This window comes from Eutrigla gurnardus (assembly GCF_963514095.1).
Source record: "Eutrigla gurnardus genome assembly, chromosome: 12".
NCBI classification, from domain to species: Eukaryota; Metazoa; Chordata; class Actinopteri; order Perciformes; family Triglidae; genus Eutrigla; species Eutrigla gurnardus.
Window position 1 is genome coordinate 27,696,713 of NC_139926.1, and position 16,585 is coordinate 27,713,297.

At 47.4% G+C, this 16,585-nt stretch overlaps 1 protein-coding gene across 3 annotated transcripts in view; it reads left to right on the top strand.

Annotated features, from left to right (window-relative positions):
- Positions 1–1,160: 1,160 nt before the first annotated feature.
- zeb2a (zinc finger E-box binding homeobox 2a) overlaps positions 1,161–16,585 on the top strand; it is a 40,022-nt gene continuing 24,597 nt past the window's right edge. For 2 of the 3 annotated variants that reach the window (XM_084022748.1, XM_084022750.1), the window contains exon 1: positions 2,804–3,152. In XM_084022748.1, coding sequence (XP_083878874.1) covers positions 3,080–3,152 — 73 coding nt within the window. In that variant the 5' untranslated portion in view covers positions 2,804–3,079. Of the gene's footprint in view, positions 1,563–2,803; positions 3,153–16,585 lie in introns of those variants that run through there. The other variant, XM_084022749.1, reaches the window with a different exon arrangement.

Sequence of the window (16,585 nt, forward strand, 5' to 3'; positions counted from 1 at the left end):
ACAGCTGAAACGGGAGCCGTGTGACTGACAGACAGAAGATGAGGAACAGTGTATTCATATAAACTGCTCTGGGATCAGCGGTGATGAGGACCTCCGTAGACAGACAGGAAGCAGAGGAAATCATTTTAACGTCGTCTCTTCCAAATAATCCGACACTTAACGCTCCGTTCATGAAGAGAAACCACAGACGGATCCTCCAGCACACATTTACTAACCTCCACGCTGTCAGAACAACCGTCACCATAACGATGAGAAGGATAATAACAATAATAATAAAGATAATCATTATTCTAATAATAAAGACAATAAAAAGAATGGCAATCATAATAATACAATTAATAATAATATAAATATAGTAATACTATTAAAGATAATAATAATAAAGAACCACAGAAGATTATAAATTAAAACATCAGGAAGTTCTCCAGAATAAAAACGTTCGGATGTAAAAGAAAAACTGCAACTTTCACTTCTCACTTTTAAAAATAAACTCTCAGCTGATTTTATGATGTTGGATTTTCAGTTTGTATTGATTTAGTATCACTTTGAGTTGATTTATTTATTCGTGGATTATTAGATGTTCAGTCTCGTTATTATGTCGACCATTAAACTTAACAATCAGTCAGTAATACTCAGTATGAGTACATTAGTTCAGAGGATAATAAATATTCATGTTTAATCCTCCTTCTATTGATCTATAATCTGAACAAAGACACACTTATTAATACCAGCTGCTCTCACCTGTTATCACGTGACCTCAGTACAGGAGGTCATGTGAATGTAATAAAGGCTATGATGTCACTAAAAAATGCATTGTATTTCATATATTAGAAAAATATGTTCATATTCTTTATATTGTTATACTTTTAAATCAATACTATATTTATATTTATTTATTAATTTAATTCTATCTGATTTATTGACCGGATACGTGACGTCACAGGTTAGACACCTGTTCATCAGTCCGGATCATCTGGACGCTGCGGCGCGCGGAGCCTTCTGCGCATGCTCCAGCCTCCCCTCCTCTGCAGACAAAGCGCGTGCTGCCGCCGCTAGATAGCTTCACCTGCTCAGGTGATCTACCTGCGCGAGCCAATCAGGTGCTTCGGCGCCGCGCTTCGTTTACCGTGTGAGCTGCACGCGGGGCCTCGTGGAGGCCGCGCGGACACAAAGATCCTGATCAGAGGAGGTGATGGTGCGCACGAGGAGGAGGGAGGAGGAGGAGGGAGGAGGACACTCCTCAATTATCCCTCCGCGTGAAGATAGGTGGCGCGTGCTGGTAGAAGGTCTCGCGCCTGTTTATGTTGCAGGAAAGAAAAAAGCGGTGACAGGCTGCGGGAGGGAGGCGTCATACAGACCGCTCCGAGACCCGGATCAGTCCCGACCTGCAGCCCGGACCGACGCTACCCGCCCAGCCAGCGCTCAGCCCCCGCACCGGGACGCACCGGGACCGTCCACATCCGGTTCCATATTTTGGGGAAGGGGTGCACGCGCCGCAGCAGCACTTTTCTTCTTCCTCGCTGTTTTTCTTCTTCAGCGGGAGGAAACACGGAGCCTCTCCGGTAGGTCTCCTCTCCTCTCCTCTCCTCTCTTCTCCTATCCTCTCCTCTCCTCCAGGAGCCAATCAACGCGCACCTGCTACCTGCGCTGCTCCACCTGAGTGCGCGCCGCGGCCAGGTGAGAGGAGACAGGTGCGCGCTCCCGCCGGCCGCTCCAGGTGTGGATGCGGAGGCAGGCCGGGGAGACGGAGGTCTCTCCCCGGTCTGTCCCCGCTCCGCTCAGAGACCCGGCGGAGGATCCGGACCCCGCAGAGACCCGGAGACCAGACCCGGAATGAAGACTAAAGTCTACTTAAATAGCAGGAACGTGACACGAAGTGCGTTTGTTTTACTGACCTGCGGACAGATTACACAACGACGAGTCCCCTTTTATATAACACACACACTCACACACACACACACGATCACACGTCACGGGATCGATCACTGATCGATCATTTTTTACACGCAAACAAAAATCAACAAGTTCATTATTTTTGGTTGATTTATTATTTTTGTCACAACAATGTTTAGATGAGTGTGTGTGCGTGTGTTAGTGTGTGTGTGTTAGTGTGTGTGTGTTAGTCTGTGTGTTAGTGTGTGTGCGTGTGTTAGTGTGTGTGTTAGTGTGTGTGTGTTAGTGTGTGTGTGTGTGTTAGTGTGTGTTAGTGTGTGTGTGTGTGTGCTAGTGTGTGTGTGTGTGTTAGTGTGTGTGTTAGTGTATTAGTGTGTGTGTGTTAGTGTGTGTGTGTGTTAGTGAATGTGTGTTTTAGTGAATGTGTGTGTGTTTGTGTGTGTGTTAGTGAATGTGTGTGTGTGTTAGTGAATGTGTGTGTGTGTGTGTTAGTGAATGTGTGTTTTAGTGAATGTGTGTGTGTGTGTGTATGTGTGTGTGTGTGTGTGTGTGTGTTAGTGAATGTGTGTTTTAGTGAATGTGTGTGTGTGTGTTAGTGAATGTGTGTGTGTGTGTGTATGCGTGTGTGCGTGTTAGTGAATGTGTGTGTGTGTGTTAGTGTGTGTGTTAGTCAATGTGTGTGTGTGTGTGTGTGTGTGTTAGTGTGTGTGTTAGTGTGTGTGTGTGTTAGTCAATGTGTGTGTGTGTGTGTGTGTGTGTTAGTGTGTGTGTGTGTGTGTGTGTGTGTGTGTGTGTGTTAGTGTGTGTGTGTGTGTTAGTCAATGTGTGTGTGTGTGTGTGTGTGTGTTAGTCAATGTGTGTGTGTGTGTGTGTGTGTGTGTGTGTGACCGCCCTCCTCCCTGTCAGACCAGCAGAGTCCTCCTCTCACGGAGACCAGGCGGACGCGGTCTCGGGGCGGCGGGTCGGTGCACGCGCTCCAACAAAACAAACTAAAACAACAATAACAAAGTTTTTAATTGAACGGGATTTTATTTCTGCCAAAGTTCCCTGAAGGTCTGAGTGAAGGGGGTCCGGTGCAGGATCTGGTTCTGGGATTTACTCTGTGTGTGCTGGTTGTCAGGGAGCGGGGAGGAGCAGCGCGGCGGATCCGGATCGAGGAGCCCATGCGGACTGGACCGACTTCTCAATGAAGCAGGAGATCATGGCGGAGGGTCCCCGCTGCAAGAGGCGAAAACAGGCCAACCCCCGCAGGAAGAACGGTAAGAGACCCGCACCCGACACGCGAGTGCGGCAGCCGGCCCCGCCGGGTCCGGGACCGGGACGTCCCTGCGTGTCGCCGACACAAAGACTGTACACAAAGTTGTTTACTGGGACTTTCCGGAGGTTTGAGGGAGCAGGGGGGTCTGTGCGGAGCCTCCGGGGCCTCGGTGTGTGATGGAGCGGAGCCTGGACCCGGACCCGCCGGGACCCGCCGGGTGGAGGTCTGAGTCTCAGAGCAGGAAAAACCGTTAGACCCGAGCCGCGGCTCGCGAGACGACCTGTGGCTCCTCGCGCCTCCGAGACCCTCGTGTTTAACAATGATAATTATAACAGGAATTATAGTAATAATTATAGGAATAATAATAATAACTATAATTATAATAATAATAATAATATTATCTGTTTTGTGTTTTATCTGCCGACGCGTCACTTCGGTCTCGCGCCTCGTCACAAAACGCCGCGCGACAACAAACAAAACATTTAAAAATAATCCGAGAGATTTAAAATACGAGAATTAATTTAGGTTTTCGGACAAATGAAGGTGGATTTTCCGCGTGTGTTTAAGCAGAGTTTCTGTGTTTCTGATCATTCTAGATGTTAAAGGTTATTCTTGTTATTCGGTATTTGGAGGAAGAAGGTGGAGCTCGTTCATCTTTAGACTTTTCATTTAAATTCATATTTCTATTTTTTATTTGTCGCATTAAATCCACTTCAGGCTTTTTCCTCGTTGAGAACTCCATTTAAAAAACTCAGTGTGTGTGTGTGTGTGTGTGTGTGTGTGTGTGTGTGTGTGTGTGTGTGTGTGTGTGTGTGTAAGAGAGAGAATGTTGAATAAAAACGTTTAATGTGTCATTAACGCGGATTTAAAGGACCATTCCGTCATTTAAACAGAACAGAAGCATCAGAATGTTCTCCTGAACTCTGTGGGACTTTTACTGATTTTCCTCAACGTTCAGCTGGAGTTACAAATATAAATATAAATACAAATACAAATACAAATACAATTACAACTACAACTACAAATAAAAGGACTTTAAATGAGATTTGATCTTTTTAAAGTGCGATCAGGTTTTATTTGCTCCGTGGGGAAGTTTAGTGACGACGTTTCCTCCCGGCGTCGCCTGCTTTCCCTCTTCTTCTTCTTCCTCCTGGCTGTGCCTCCTCCTCTCGGGGTCCCGGGGGGATCGTTGGTGGGTGAGGGGGGTGAGGGGGAGATTAGGGCCGGGTGTAACAGGATCCCTGAACAGCCTCCTCCATCCCGGGTGTCTGTCCGTCATCCAGCTGTGAGCTGCAGCTGTTTTCTTCTGTTCTTAAATCACCCGTTTTCTGGTCCTGAGGTCTGGTTCTGAACTCTGGTTCTGAGGTCAGGGCCTGAGGTCTGGTTCTGAGGTCTGGTTCTGAGGTCAGGTCCTGGTCTGCTTCAGAGATCTGGTCCTGAGGTCTGGTTCTGAACTCTGGTTCTGAACTCTGCTTCAGAGGTCTGCATGGTCCTGAACTCTGGTTCTGATGTCTGGTCCTGATGTTTATGTGAACTGGTCCCAGGTCTCTGTTGGACCGTGTGTCAGATGTCATGAACGTGACCTCTCTGTGGATCTAATGATAGCCGCGGCGGCCCGTTGCCGTGGAGCCCCGTCTGTAATTATGGTCTGTTCCACCAAGACACCACCACAAGTATCCTTCAAACAAGCGACGCTCCTCCGGCTCATTTACACCGCCACCGGGAGGAGAGGAGGCGTGGCCTCTCGGCGCTGCGGTGACGAGGGTCGCAGGTTGAATACAGGACGAGGAGGAGGAGGAGGAGGTGGAGGAGGAGGATAAGGAGGTGGAGGAGGAGGTGGTGGAGGAAGAGGATAAGGAGGTGGAGGAGGATGAAGAAAAGGTGGAGGAGGCAGTGGCGGAGGAGGTGGTGGAGGCAAGAGACGTTGTGTTTACGGTCTCCATGGTAACAACCAGCTGTTTGTTACCTTGTAAACTTGGTGTGTGACGGTCTGATGATGAAGAGGGACTGGGGCGTCTCCGTAACCATGGTGACACACCTGCTTCCTGTCCTTGTCCTCGTCCCCGCCCCCTCCCTGATGGACGGACGGCGTTCTGAGCCTCTTTAATGTCTTTAACATCGTTTCAGAAATTATCAGGAAATGATTCATTCTTCATGTTCCTTCCAACTTTATTTAAACAGCCTCTTAATTGTCTCTTAAAATATATATATATTTATATATATATATATATATGGAGGCCCGTGGTGGCCCGTGGAGGCCCCTGGAGGCCCATGGGTGCTGCTGTACTGTCCCAGTCGGTCTTTGTGCTGCTGCTCGGCAGGTCAGGAATCGAGTGTAAATGCAGCATGTGATATGAATCCTAATCCGGGCGGTTTATTGTGAAGGCAGATAATCTGCTTCACCTTCAGGGTTTCGGCAGATTTACTCCCCAACACCTCGGAGGAGGAGCCGGCCCGCCACCAAGAAGGGGCCCTTTGTTCCCGCAGATAACGCTGCAGCAGGCAGAGATGCATTAGAATAACAACAGGAAGTCTGCTTAACACCCCGCCAAAATTAAAGGTGGTGGTGTCCCAGTCACGTTCATGATCTGATTCTTCTGGATTTCTACTGATATTGATTGTGGATGATATGTTTCTATACTTTTCTTCTCAGATCTCAGACGTGTTCTCAGTTCCACACATTTTGATAGTTTTTAGTTTTCTTGGTTTTGATCCTCGTCAGCTTGTTTCATGTCTTCTCTACGGCAGGTTAGCGTTAGCGGGTTAGTGTTAGCTACTCGTTCTCTTCCTTTTGTTTGTTTTTGTGGGTTTTCAGCTTCTGTTTCAGGAGATTTGTAGTTTGTAGATTTCCGCTTCTGGATTCTTTGTGATTTGTGAAAGTAAATATCGTTGCGTTTGTGGACAGGGAATGAAGACCAGGACCGGGGCGGGGGGGGGGCTTCTCTTCTTCTCTTCTTCTCCTCCAACACAAAGCGGCGCCTGTGTGCCGCCAACAACAAACACTCCTCACACGTCTCCTACGTCTCCCATGATGCATCAGTGCTGTGTGGAATGGTGTTGGTGTAACAACTCCTCTGGTGTTTCACTGTTTCAAGGTGACTGACATCCCCCCCCCCCCCCCCCCCCCAGTCCCCCACGGTCATATTGCCGTCTGCACATTTTCTTCATGACTGAGTTCAGAATCGCCACAAGCCCAAACACTGATTCACTGATTCACAAGGTCACCAATCAATACTTACTATGCACATAACACTGTAATAAATCATTCATAAACACTGTAATAGATCCTTTAATGACACTATAATATTACACACGTACAAATATATCAACTGTGTAACAAACACCTAAATAACGTTATTAAACGCACACACATTAATAACACTGTAATAAACACCTAAACGTTATTAAACACACACACACACACACACACACACACACACACATTAATAACACTGTAATAAACACCTAAACGTTATTAAACACACACACACACATTAATAACACTGTAATAAACAGCTTAATAACGTTATTAAACACACACACATTAATAACACTGTAATAAACAGCTTAATAACGTTATTAAACAGACATTATTAATATTGTAATAAGTACTTTATGAACAATATATTAATTAAAACTCAATCAGTTCATTAATGATAACACTTAATAACACTATAATAACAGTGTAATACAACTTTGATATTAATAAGCACATTAATATCAATGTATTAAACACTCATAGCATTTAAATTAACACAAAGCGTGTTGTGTTATTTTTGACGTTGTGTGTTTTATTGTCACTTAATTTTAAACAGTATATTTGTTATAGAAACTTGGTCGATCAATAATAATTAGTGATCGTTGTGATTGGACTTTGGCCTTTCCGCATGGGAAGGATCAAACCTGCGAATCTTCTCACTCGTTGGCCCCGCCCTCACAGAAGCTGCTCATTTGATTGGCTGAGCTCCTGCGGCAAGGTCACACACACACATGGAACAATCAATAACGGATGGCTGGATTAAGGTGTCATGACATCTGTGTGTCCAGACCGCTCAGACCCCCCAAATGCCCCCCCACTTCAGCCCGGCAGGCCCCGCCCACCTCGGCCCTGAACGCCCACCCCTTCACCTCAGCCCCGCCCACCTCCGCTCACAATCGGCTCAAAATCGATCAGATCATGACGTTCTGCAGCTCTGAACGCCGTGTTCTCCCAGTTGGCACTGAACCTCTCGTGGCAGCAGCGAACAGGTGCAGGTGTGTTAATGGTGCGTTCGAGGAGGCTCAGTTATTTGGGTTTAGTCTTTTTCCGGCTTGAAGAAGGTCAGTGACTCTGGATGAAAGCTCTATCTCATCAAACACAACACGGAGTCCTTTCAAAATAAACACATTTAAAGATACAAATACAACATTTGTAAAAAGCTCATTATGGAGCTACTTTTACTCTGAAAGCGCTGCCAGCTTCCTGTTGAGCTCTTCTTCTCTGATCCGATCTGTCAGAGTTTGAGTCTGGTGGAGTTCCTGTGTCCACTCGGGCGCTCCGTCCTCTCCGCCAACATCCTCAGGCCACATCAGATCAGCACAGTCCCACTTCCTGGTCTCAGATCCACCAATTAAATTAATGAGGGTGAGGAGCCGGAGCCTTGGGGGTCAGTCCTGCTGGACACACGTCCTGCTGGACTAGCCTCCTAGTCCTCTGAGGTATCTGAGCTGACACTCCTGTCAAAGCTGCTCCACCAAGTTGAGTCTGAAGAACACTAGTCCACCTCGGAGACACGCTGGGCTGCAGCCGGACCACCGAGCAACCACGAGACCAGCAGAGACCAGCAGAGAGCATTCACAGTTAGAGACCAGAGACCCTGAAGGGGGATCAGTTAGAGCACTAAGAATGACATGAAACACGCCGCTACCCACAATGCAACAGAGCTATGAACTATCCAGAGCTTTGCTCTTTCCCAACGTCTTCTTCACTGAGGAAGACCATGGTGGTACAGCCGAAAGCCGAGAGAATAATAAGTGAAACATGAAAGGTTCAAATTATACCACAAATAGAAAATAAATACATTTAAAAATATAATTAACACAGTTTGGAGAAGAGAATCATGTATTTTTACATGTTTACAAACTATGTGAAAGGTAAAACATGTTGGTGGTTTATTTGTAGTTCTTTGGGGGACATGTCGGACCAGATGAGTTTCCTTTGACCTGCTTCTTATGCCGCCTACTTCGTTTTGGACAATCCCATCATGCATTGCAGTTCTTTCTATCCATCTGGGTTCCCACGGTGATGGACTTCGCCGGCCGTCCACCTTTCAGCTGAGCGGCTGTGAGAAGTCTCGTGCGTCTCCTCTGAGCCGATGCAACCTTGTTTGCTGTGGGATTACCAGACTTTGGTTTGGGGGGACGGCTGTGTAAAGGTAGCCATGGGGAGGACCCCCTGTAGGCCAGGAATGCTGGTCAGGTCAGGGGGGGAGGGCAGGGGGAGGCGGGGGGGACACTCTGGGATGGGGCAGGTGCCTTTGTGAGTCCTGTCAGCCATCAAAGAATCAGGCAGCTGAAAAGGTTAGAGGAGGAGAATAGACCCCCTCCTCCGTAAACCAACCCCCCAGACCCCGAGACCCCTTCATCCTCCTCCACCACACTTTTATTACAGCAGCCGGGATCTTCTGGATGCTCCAACGTACAGCAGGATGTCATCAGTGAACAACTTCACTGTGTTCCTGTTTACAGTCAACGCCGCCAACGCCAGGCGGTCAACGCCAGGCGGTCAACGCTACGCCGTCAACGCTACGCCGTCAACGCTACGCCGTCAACGCCACGCCGTCAACGCCACGCCGTCAACGCCAGGCGGTCAACGCTACACCGTCAACGCTACGCCGTCAACGCTACGCCGTCAACGCTACGCCGTCAACGCCACGCCGTCAACGCCAGGCGGTCAACGCCAGGCGGTCAACGCTACACCGTCAACGCTACGCCGTCAACGCTACGCCGTCAACGCCACGCCGCCAACGCCAGGCGGTCAACACCAGGCGGTCAACGCTACGCCGTCAACGCCACGCCGTCAACGCCACGCCGTCAACGCCACGCCGTCAACGCCACGCCGTCAACGCCACGCCGTCAACGCCAGGCGGTCAACGCTACGCCGTCAACGCTACGCCGTCAACGCCACGCCGCCAACGCCACGCCGCCAACGCCACGCCGCCAACGCCAGGCGGTCAACGCCAGGCGGTCAACACCAGGCGGTCAACGCTACGCCGTCAACGCTACACCGTCAACGCTACGCCGTCAACGCCACATGGCCAACACCACGCCTTCAACGCCATGCCGAGTCCTCCACGGTGACTCAAATATATCACCAGGTCCTCCATGATGACTAAAGTAGATCTCCAAGTCCTCCTTGGTGACTCAAGTAGGAGTTCCTCCTGTTGAAACAGGAAACAGGAAGTGACGTCAGTAAATGGTGAACGTGCTGTAAATGAGTCCAGAACGCTGCCAAAACCCAAACCTTATCAACACGACTTCATTCTGAGTCATTCATATCAGAATCAAATGTTTACCTGATGGAAATGAAATCACAGTAGAAAATGAGTTCACCAGTCATGGTGAGAACAGACACAAACATTAACGTGGTAATAATAATAATAATAATCATTATTAAGAATGAAGTATCCTTCAGTGACATTGATCTGACTGATTAATAATCAATGATTCAAGTTAATAAGACTGTGATGGAGCTCTTATATTGTGAAGTGTGATGAATAATAATCTCCTTGTCTGTCTTCCTGTGGTGGTGTTGATGGGGGGGGGGTCCAGGTTGCGTCATGGGACCCGAGGTGTCCCCTTTTGTGCAGCTTGTCAAACGTGGTTAACATGCGGCCATTTATCTCCTGAACCCCCCCCCCGGGTGCACAATGGTCTGGGTGAAGGGGGGGGCAGGGGGCTTTAGTTGTTCCCCCCTCCCTCCTCTCTTTCTCTCTCTTCCTCCCACTCTCTCTTTCTGTCCCTCGATCTTGTTGTCTCTGACTCCTCCCCAGGTCCTCCCTCCCGGTCCTCCTCCCTCCCGGTCCTCCTCCCTCCCAGTCCTCCTCCCTCCCAGTCCTCCTCCCCCGTCATTGTTGCCTCTCATTACTCCCCCGGCTTGCTGTGGTTTATCTGACAAGGTGCTTCAGAATGTCGGCTGCTGCTGCCGGACAGATTGGACCTTGTGAATGTGTCGGAGTCACCGCCCCCCCCCCCCCCACCACATTATTATAACATTATATCAATATAAACATCATCAATAAATATGAAATGTTATATATAATAATATACAATATTTTATATTATTAAACATCAATATAACCAGGCGCTCGAAATATTATAAATCCGTAAATTCTAAAAACATAAAAACGTATTTTAGTTTTAGGCTCCAAAATCACCATTGTGTTTGAAAATGTTTCATTAATCTAAATATATTAAATATATTTAATTATATTTAACTAGAATTAGAGTTCAACGTGTCAACAGAACAACAAGCTCAAGTAAAGAATGATTGTGATTACGGTGGTTGTTTCTAGTGATTTCAAATTAAAAGCATTTAGAGTGAAAACATGCTTCCAGAGATTTCAAATCAAAAGCATTGAGAGCCTGTGAAAGGCCATGGATGGTGATATTCTGCTGACTTGGTGAAGCTGTCAGATGTGTGGGAGGACGCTGCAGATGAACATGTAAAGAAGCAGCAGAAGAAGAAGCGGCTGCGACTGAACTCTGAATAGAGTTTCATTGTGAACGTTAAGACGCGGCGGCTCGTTCTGCCGGTTCTCAGTGGTTCTAATGTGGCAGATAAAACCCCCAGCTTTGATATGGTCTGCTCCAATAAGCCCCTTCAGCCCGCCAGCACCTGCCAACGGGGAGGTATGCATTCAGCGCCCCCCTAACAGGATTATGCTGCTCTGTAATTGATTCATTTGCAGCGAGGGGAGGTGACAGAGCTTTGGAAATGAGAGTTTAGGTAACAGGCGCCCCAGAACTCAGCCGACTCCATGTGTCAATTTTATTACATCAGTGCAGATGAACTTGAAAGGCCGGCTTTGTGCGCTCCCATTGGCCGGCGCTGCCGGCCGCGTCTGAATGGAGGTCATTGATGCAGGTCCGGCTCCTTCCCCCCTCCCACTGAGGGTTTACACCTCGCCGGTGATCACAGATCGATGTGACACACATGTTAAAGCCGGATCGCTTCACACGGCAACCGGGTCAATCGATGCCGGCGGTGTCGGACATGTAGGCTGGCGAGGAAACACACTCACGCTTTCCAGCAGGAAACATCGGAAAATTCCCTACTCACTCAAACGCCTCAAAATATATACATATCTAATAAATATATACATATATAATAAATATATACATATATAATACATATATGTTTTAATATGTATATATATATTAAAGCACCAAAAAAAATGAATCATTATAGGAAATAAATAGTTCTTGCTTTGTTTTGAAAACAATAAATAAATAAAAATGACGGAGTCTTAAATACTGAGGAAGGCTACTGATGGTGGTGGTGGTGGTGGGGGGGGGGTCCACCAACAGGACACCGTGAGTCCTAAAGTGTTTGTGAGAGGTTTTCATGAACTAGCTAAGAGGTTTTATCGTCTAAAGCTAACGTTGGTTTTGTCGTCTAAAGCTAACCTTGGTTTGGTAGCATAACGTCATCCCTGGTGCAGAGACAAACAATTCTTCCAGTTTAAACGTTAGTTTAAAGAGCGATAGGAGTCCATGCAGACGAATCGGTAAATGTCATGACTTTGTCAGTCTCACTTAACTCAGCTTGGCTAACAGTTAGGCTAATAATTATGCCAAGTGCTAAAGCTTCCTTCTTGTGATAAATTTAAAGAACCGATGACGTGTTAAAGAGGGAACGTTCGACTGGCACTCTGTTCAGTTCTTCAGTAAACTAGTTAACCTGACCCCCCGCGCCCCATCCCGCCCTCCATCCTGCCCCGGGGTGGTGTTGGGGGGGTCGGGGGGGTTTCCTTTGTCCTTGACGTCTGGCACGTTAGTTTAACTTGGATGTGATTCTCACTGGAATAAAAACATGTTTATTTCCGAGTGAAGACGAGGATCAGACGCTTCCTGTCCCCGTTTCCAGGCAGACTCATCATGGCTCGCCGCCCCACAATCCTCTCTGGTCCCCCAAATCTGGGTTAAATGCAAATTGATCCAAGCGATACCAGACAATAATTACCATCCGACTTATGTATACGTGCAGCAGACCAGAAGGGATCCAATAAGACCTGGACCCGTCTGGTCTCTGGTCTCCATTCAGTGTTATGAACAGACAAGTCCAAACTTTAAACGACAGTTTCTCTTCCCCCGCCTTCTAGTTTTATTAAGTCAAAATGATTTCTTCATTTGAGCTGATCGACGATCCAAGTTATTGATCATTAACGAGGAAGTTAACTTTCCTTTGCTTTCAATACACAGAAACACATAACATTTACCTGAGTATTTATACACACTACCCCTATACCTGAGTATTTCTCTTGTCTTGTTGAAGGTGTTGTTGGGGGTCTTGTTAGGGGTCTTGTTGGGGGTCTTGTTGGGGGTGTTGTTGGGGGTGTTGTAGGAGGTGTTGTTAGGGGTCTTGTTGGGGGTGTTGTTGGGGGTCTTGTTAGGGGTCTTGTTGGGGGTGTTGTTGGGGGTATTGTTGGAGGTGTTGTTGGGGGTCTTGTTGGGGGTGTTGTTGGGGGTCTTGTTGGGGGTGTTGTTGGAGGTGTTGTTGGGGGTCTTGTTTGGGGTGTTGTTGGAGGTGTTGTTGGGGGTCTTGTTGGGGGTGTTGTTGGAGGTGTTGTTGGGGTCTTGTTGGGGGTGTTGTTGGAGGTGTTGTTGGGGGTGTTGTTGGGGGTGTTGTTGGGGGTGTTGTTGGGGGTGTTGTATGGGGTGTTGTTGGAGGTGTTGTTGGGGGTGTTGTTGGGGGTCTTGTTAGGGGTCTTGTTGGGGGTGTTGTTGGGGGTGTTGTTGGAGGTGTTGTTGGGGGTCTTGTTGGGGGTGTTGTTGGAGGTGTTGTTGGGGGTCTTGTTGGGGGTGTTGTTGGAGGTGTTGTTGGGGGTCTTGTTTGGGGTGTTGTTGGAGGTGTTGTTGGGGGTCTTGTTGGGGGTGTTGTTGGAGGTGTTGTTGGGGGTGTTGTTGGGGTGTTGTTGGGGGTGTTGTTGGGGGTCTTGTTGGGGGTGTTGTTGGGGTGTTGTTGGGGGTGTTGTATGGGGTCTTGTTGGGGATTGGTGCAGAGCAGAAGTGAAGGAATGACTCATTAAATGTCCTGATAAAATTAATAACTGGTTCTTCTTCTGCTCTTGTTTTGCTGGTCTCCGCGGCGCCTGAATCGACCTTGTGGTGTAAAAAGCAGGTAAGAAAGAAAACGTTGAGTTTCCTCTTTTGCGTGTCGACAGGCCTCGAGGTCTGCTGTAATCTGCTGACTCTGGGTTTTGTCGACCTCATCACCACACTGTTGCTTCTTCTTCTTCTGTTTCTCAGAACACACACACCTTCCCGTCATGCCCTCACACTCGTTGTTTCCTCCTCCTCACTCACACTTCCCACTTCTCTAACCTCCCTGCTACCTTCGGCTCTGCAACTCGTTGTTGACTCGTCAGACAGGAAGTGAGTCCTGTCCATCAGCTGTTCTGGCCGGCAGGTGATTGGTCGGATGTTTCTGATAAGGTGAAACCCGAATGGTCTTCATCTTTCCGCCTTTTTCTTTACTTGGTTTATTGTGAAGACCTCGCTGGGGGATCGAGTCCCAGCTTTTACTTTATGGATCACTTCCGGATTCTGGGTCAGTTTGGGTCAAAGCTGCAGGACACGATGACCGTAAAGAAACCAGATCCCAGTCTGGCTGCTCTGCAGACCTGACCCACATGAACTCATTTAGGAGGAGCCGGATCAGGTCTGAGCCAGACTCAACATTAAGTTAATGTTCACGCTGTGTGGACCGCAGTGGCTGATGGGAAATCAGATTCAACTACACACTTTCTGAAGGAAATGTGTGGAAATACAGAAAACGAAGAAATATTGAAAGTAGTCGAAGTTTTGAAAGATTAAAGAGAAATGTGGAAGTTTGAACGTGTGAACTTAATGTTTATTTTAATGGGAGACGGCAAAGAGATGTTCAAGAGTGAACGCTGATATAAATTCATGTTTGTCAAGTCTGAATGAAGTCCTGAGAGTCTTCAGTAAAACTCCTCTAAGATTCATTGTTTCTCTTCGGCTCGTCTAATTTTGAAGCTTCTTCTTTTTCTTCCTTCTCTTTCGGTCAAACTTCACTTCCCGTTTCTCTCCTTCACACTTCAAACACACAAACTTTCATTTACAGACACCCAGTTTACATAGTTTACTATCTGTTCTTCATTAGAACACTTTCATGTGTTCATGTGTTCATGTACTTCGTAGTTCTGCTGTCGATACAAACCTCTGTGTATTTTTATAAATCTTCAAATTCAAACACGTTGCTGTTAGAAACATAAAGATGTTATTTTATTATTTTATTGAACACATTTCTTTGATTCGGTTCTCGGATAAACAAATTGTTTGTCGTGTTTTGTCAGGATGGCCGAACTTGTCGAATTACTGTTGCTATGGAAACTACAGGCTTTGTTTATTTGTGACTCTGACATCAGATCAGCTTCAGACTGGCTTGTGATTGGCTGGTTGTAAAAAGTAAAGGCTGGCTGGCGTTTGTGTGTTGTTTTTATTGAACAAAAGAAGACATGTTCCAGGAATAGTGGGATCTTTAATGTGTGAGGAGGATTACGCTCCCTGGAAACACTTTGTGTGCAGAAACTACATCAGGGAACATATGAGGAACAGAAGGGGACCAAGTGTAGACCCCTGTGGCACACCATAAGTAAAGTTTGTGACTCCGCCCCTTTGCTGTCTAGGAGGCCTTCCTGGCCGACCTCAGCAGGACCTGACGGGGGGTCGTTGGCCTCCAAGCAGCCCAGCTGGTCTATATGCTCACTGTTGCTACCCCTTTGTGGAGGTGGGTGTTGGTGGTTTCTGGAGGGTGTTGGTGGGTTCTGGAGGGTGTTGGTAGTTTCTGGAGGGCCTCTCAGTTCTGTGGATCAGTAAAAACCAGCATCTGTCTGCTGCTGTCTGGTTGATCAATACGACAGTTTGTCTCAGTTTGAACACTTTGAACGGGACTTTTTGACGAAATCCTTGAAAGCAGCTCTGGTGATCCTGCTCCAGTTAGTGGTTCCAGATCTGTGAGATAAATCTGACCTCCATCTGCTCAGAGTGTTGGTGTGCCAACGGCCTCCTCATGTTGTTGTTGATCACCCACGTCTTCTTCCTCTCATTCACCGCTGCTCTCACACTCACGGACGCCGTCATTCTGACGATAACGACTGATGAGACTAAACACTCTGGTGGAGTCTGCTGGATGAAAGACTTTTATTTTGAAGGGCAGAGCGAGTGTGAGTGGACAGGATTAGAGTCTGCATGGAGATGGCATTGGTTTCAGAGGGTCTACCCCCTCAGCCTCCCCCTCCTCACCCTCCTCCCCCTCCTCACCCCTTCTCCCCTTCCTCACCCCTCCTCACCCCTTCTTCCCCTCCTCACCCCTTCTCCCCCTCCTCACCCCTCCTCACCACTCCTCACCCCTTCTCCCCCTCCTCACACTCCTCACCCTCCTCACCACTCCTCACCCCTTCTCCCCTTCCTCACCCCTCCTCACCCTCCTTTATTTAAAGATGTCATGTTGGACAATTAAAATAAACATTAATAATCAATTAATTGAGAAAATGATCAGCAGCTAATCAATAACCATTATGACGACTAGCTGATATTAATTTAAAAACTATCAGCTGTGTAACAGGTCACACACACACACACACGCACACACACACCCAAATATGATGACCTTGTGGTTACATTCCTACCAGGTTTCTACAGGGAGGGGCTGGTGTGTGAGTGTGTGTGTGTGTGTGAGTGTGTGTGTGTGTGGGTGGGTTCAGGTCTAAAGCAGGCCTGATGGTAGCATGACTCAGGAATGAACGACGATGTCAAGCTTCTATTTCAGTCTGATGTGTGTGATGTCTACTTCTAATCAAGCACACACACACACACACACACACACACACACACACACACACACACCTGGACACCTGTTAACAGAGTAAAAGTGTAAATTTGACAGTTTAAGTCCAACTTGTTTGTCCTATATAATATTATATGTATGATATAATATGAACACATAATAACACATGTAATTATGTGTGTTGAGGTATGTAGTGTTGAGGTGTGTGGGGCTAGATTTCAGGGTCTACGACCCTCTCAGACTCTGACACCTCAGCGACCCAAAAGGCTCAGTAAGCAGTGGCCCTGCTGACTGCCCATTTGCTTTGCCTCTGAGGTCCACGCCCAGAGGCCATGTCATCACAAAGCAACTGGAGGCCATAG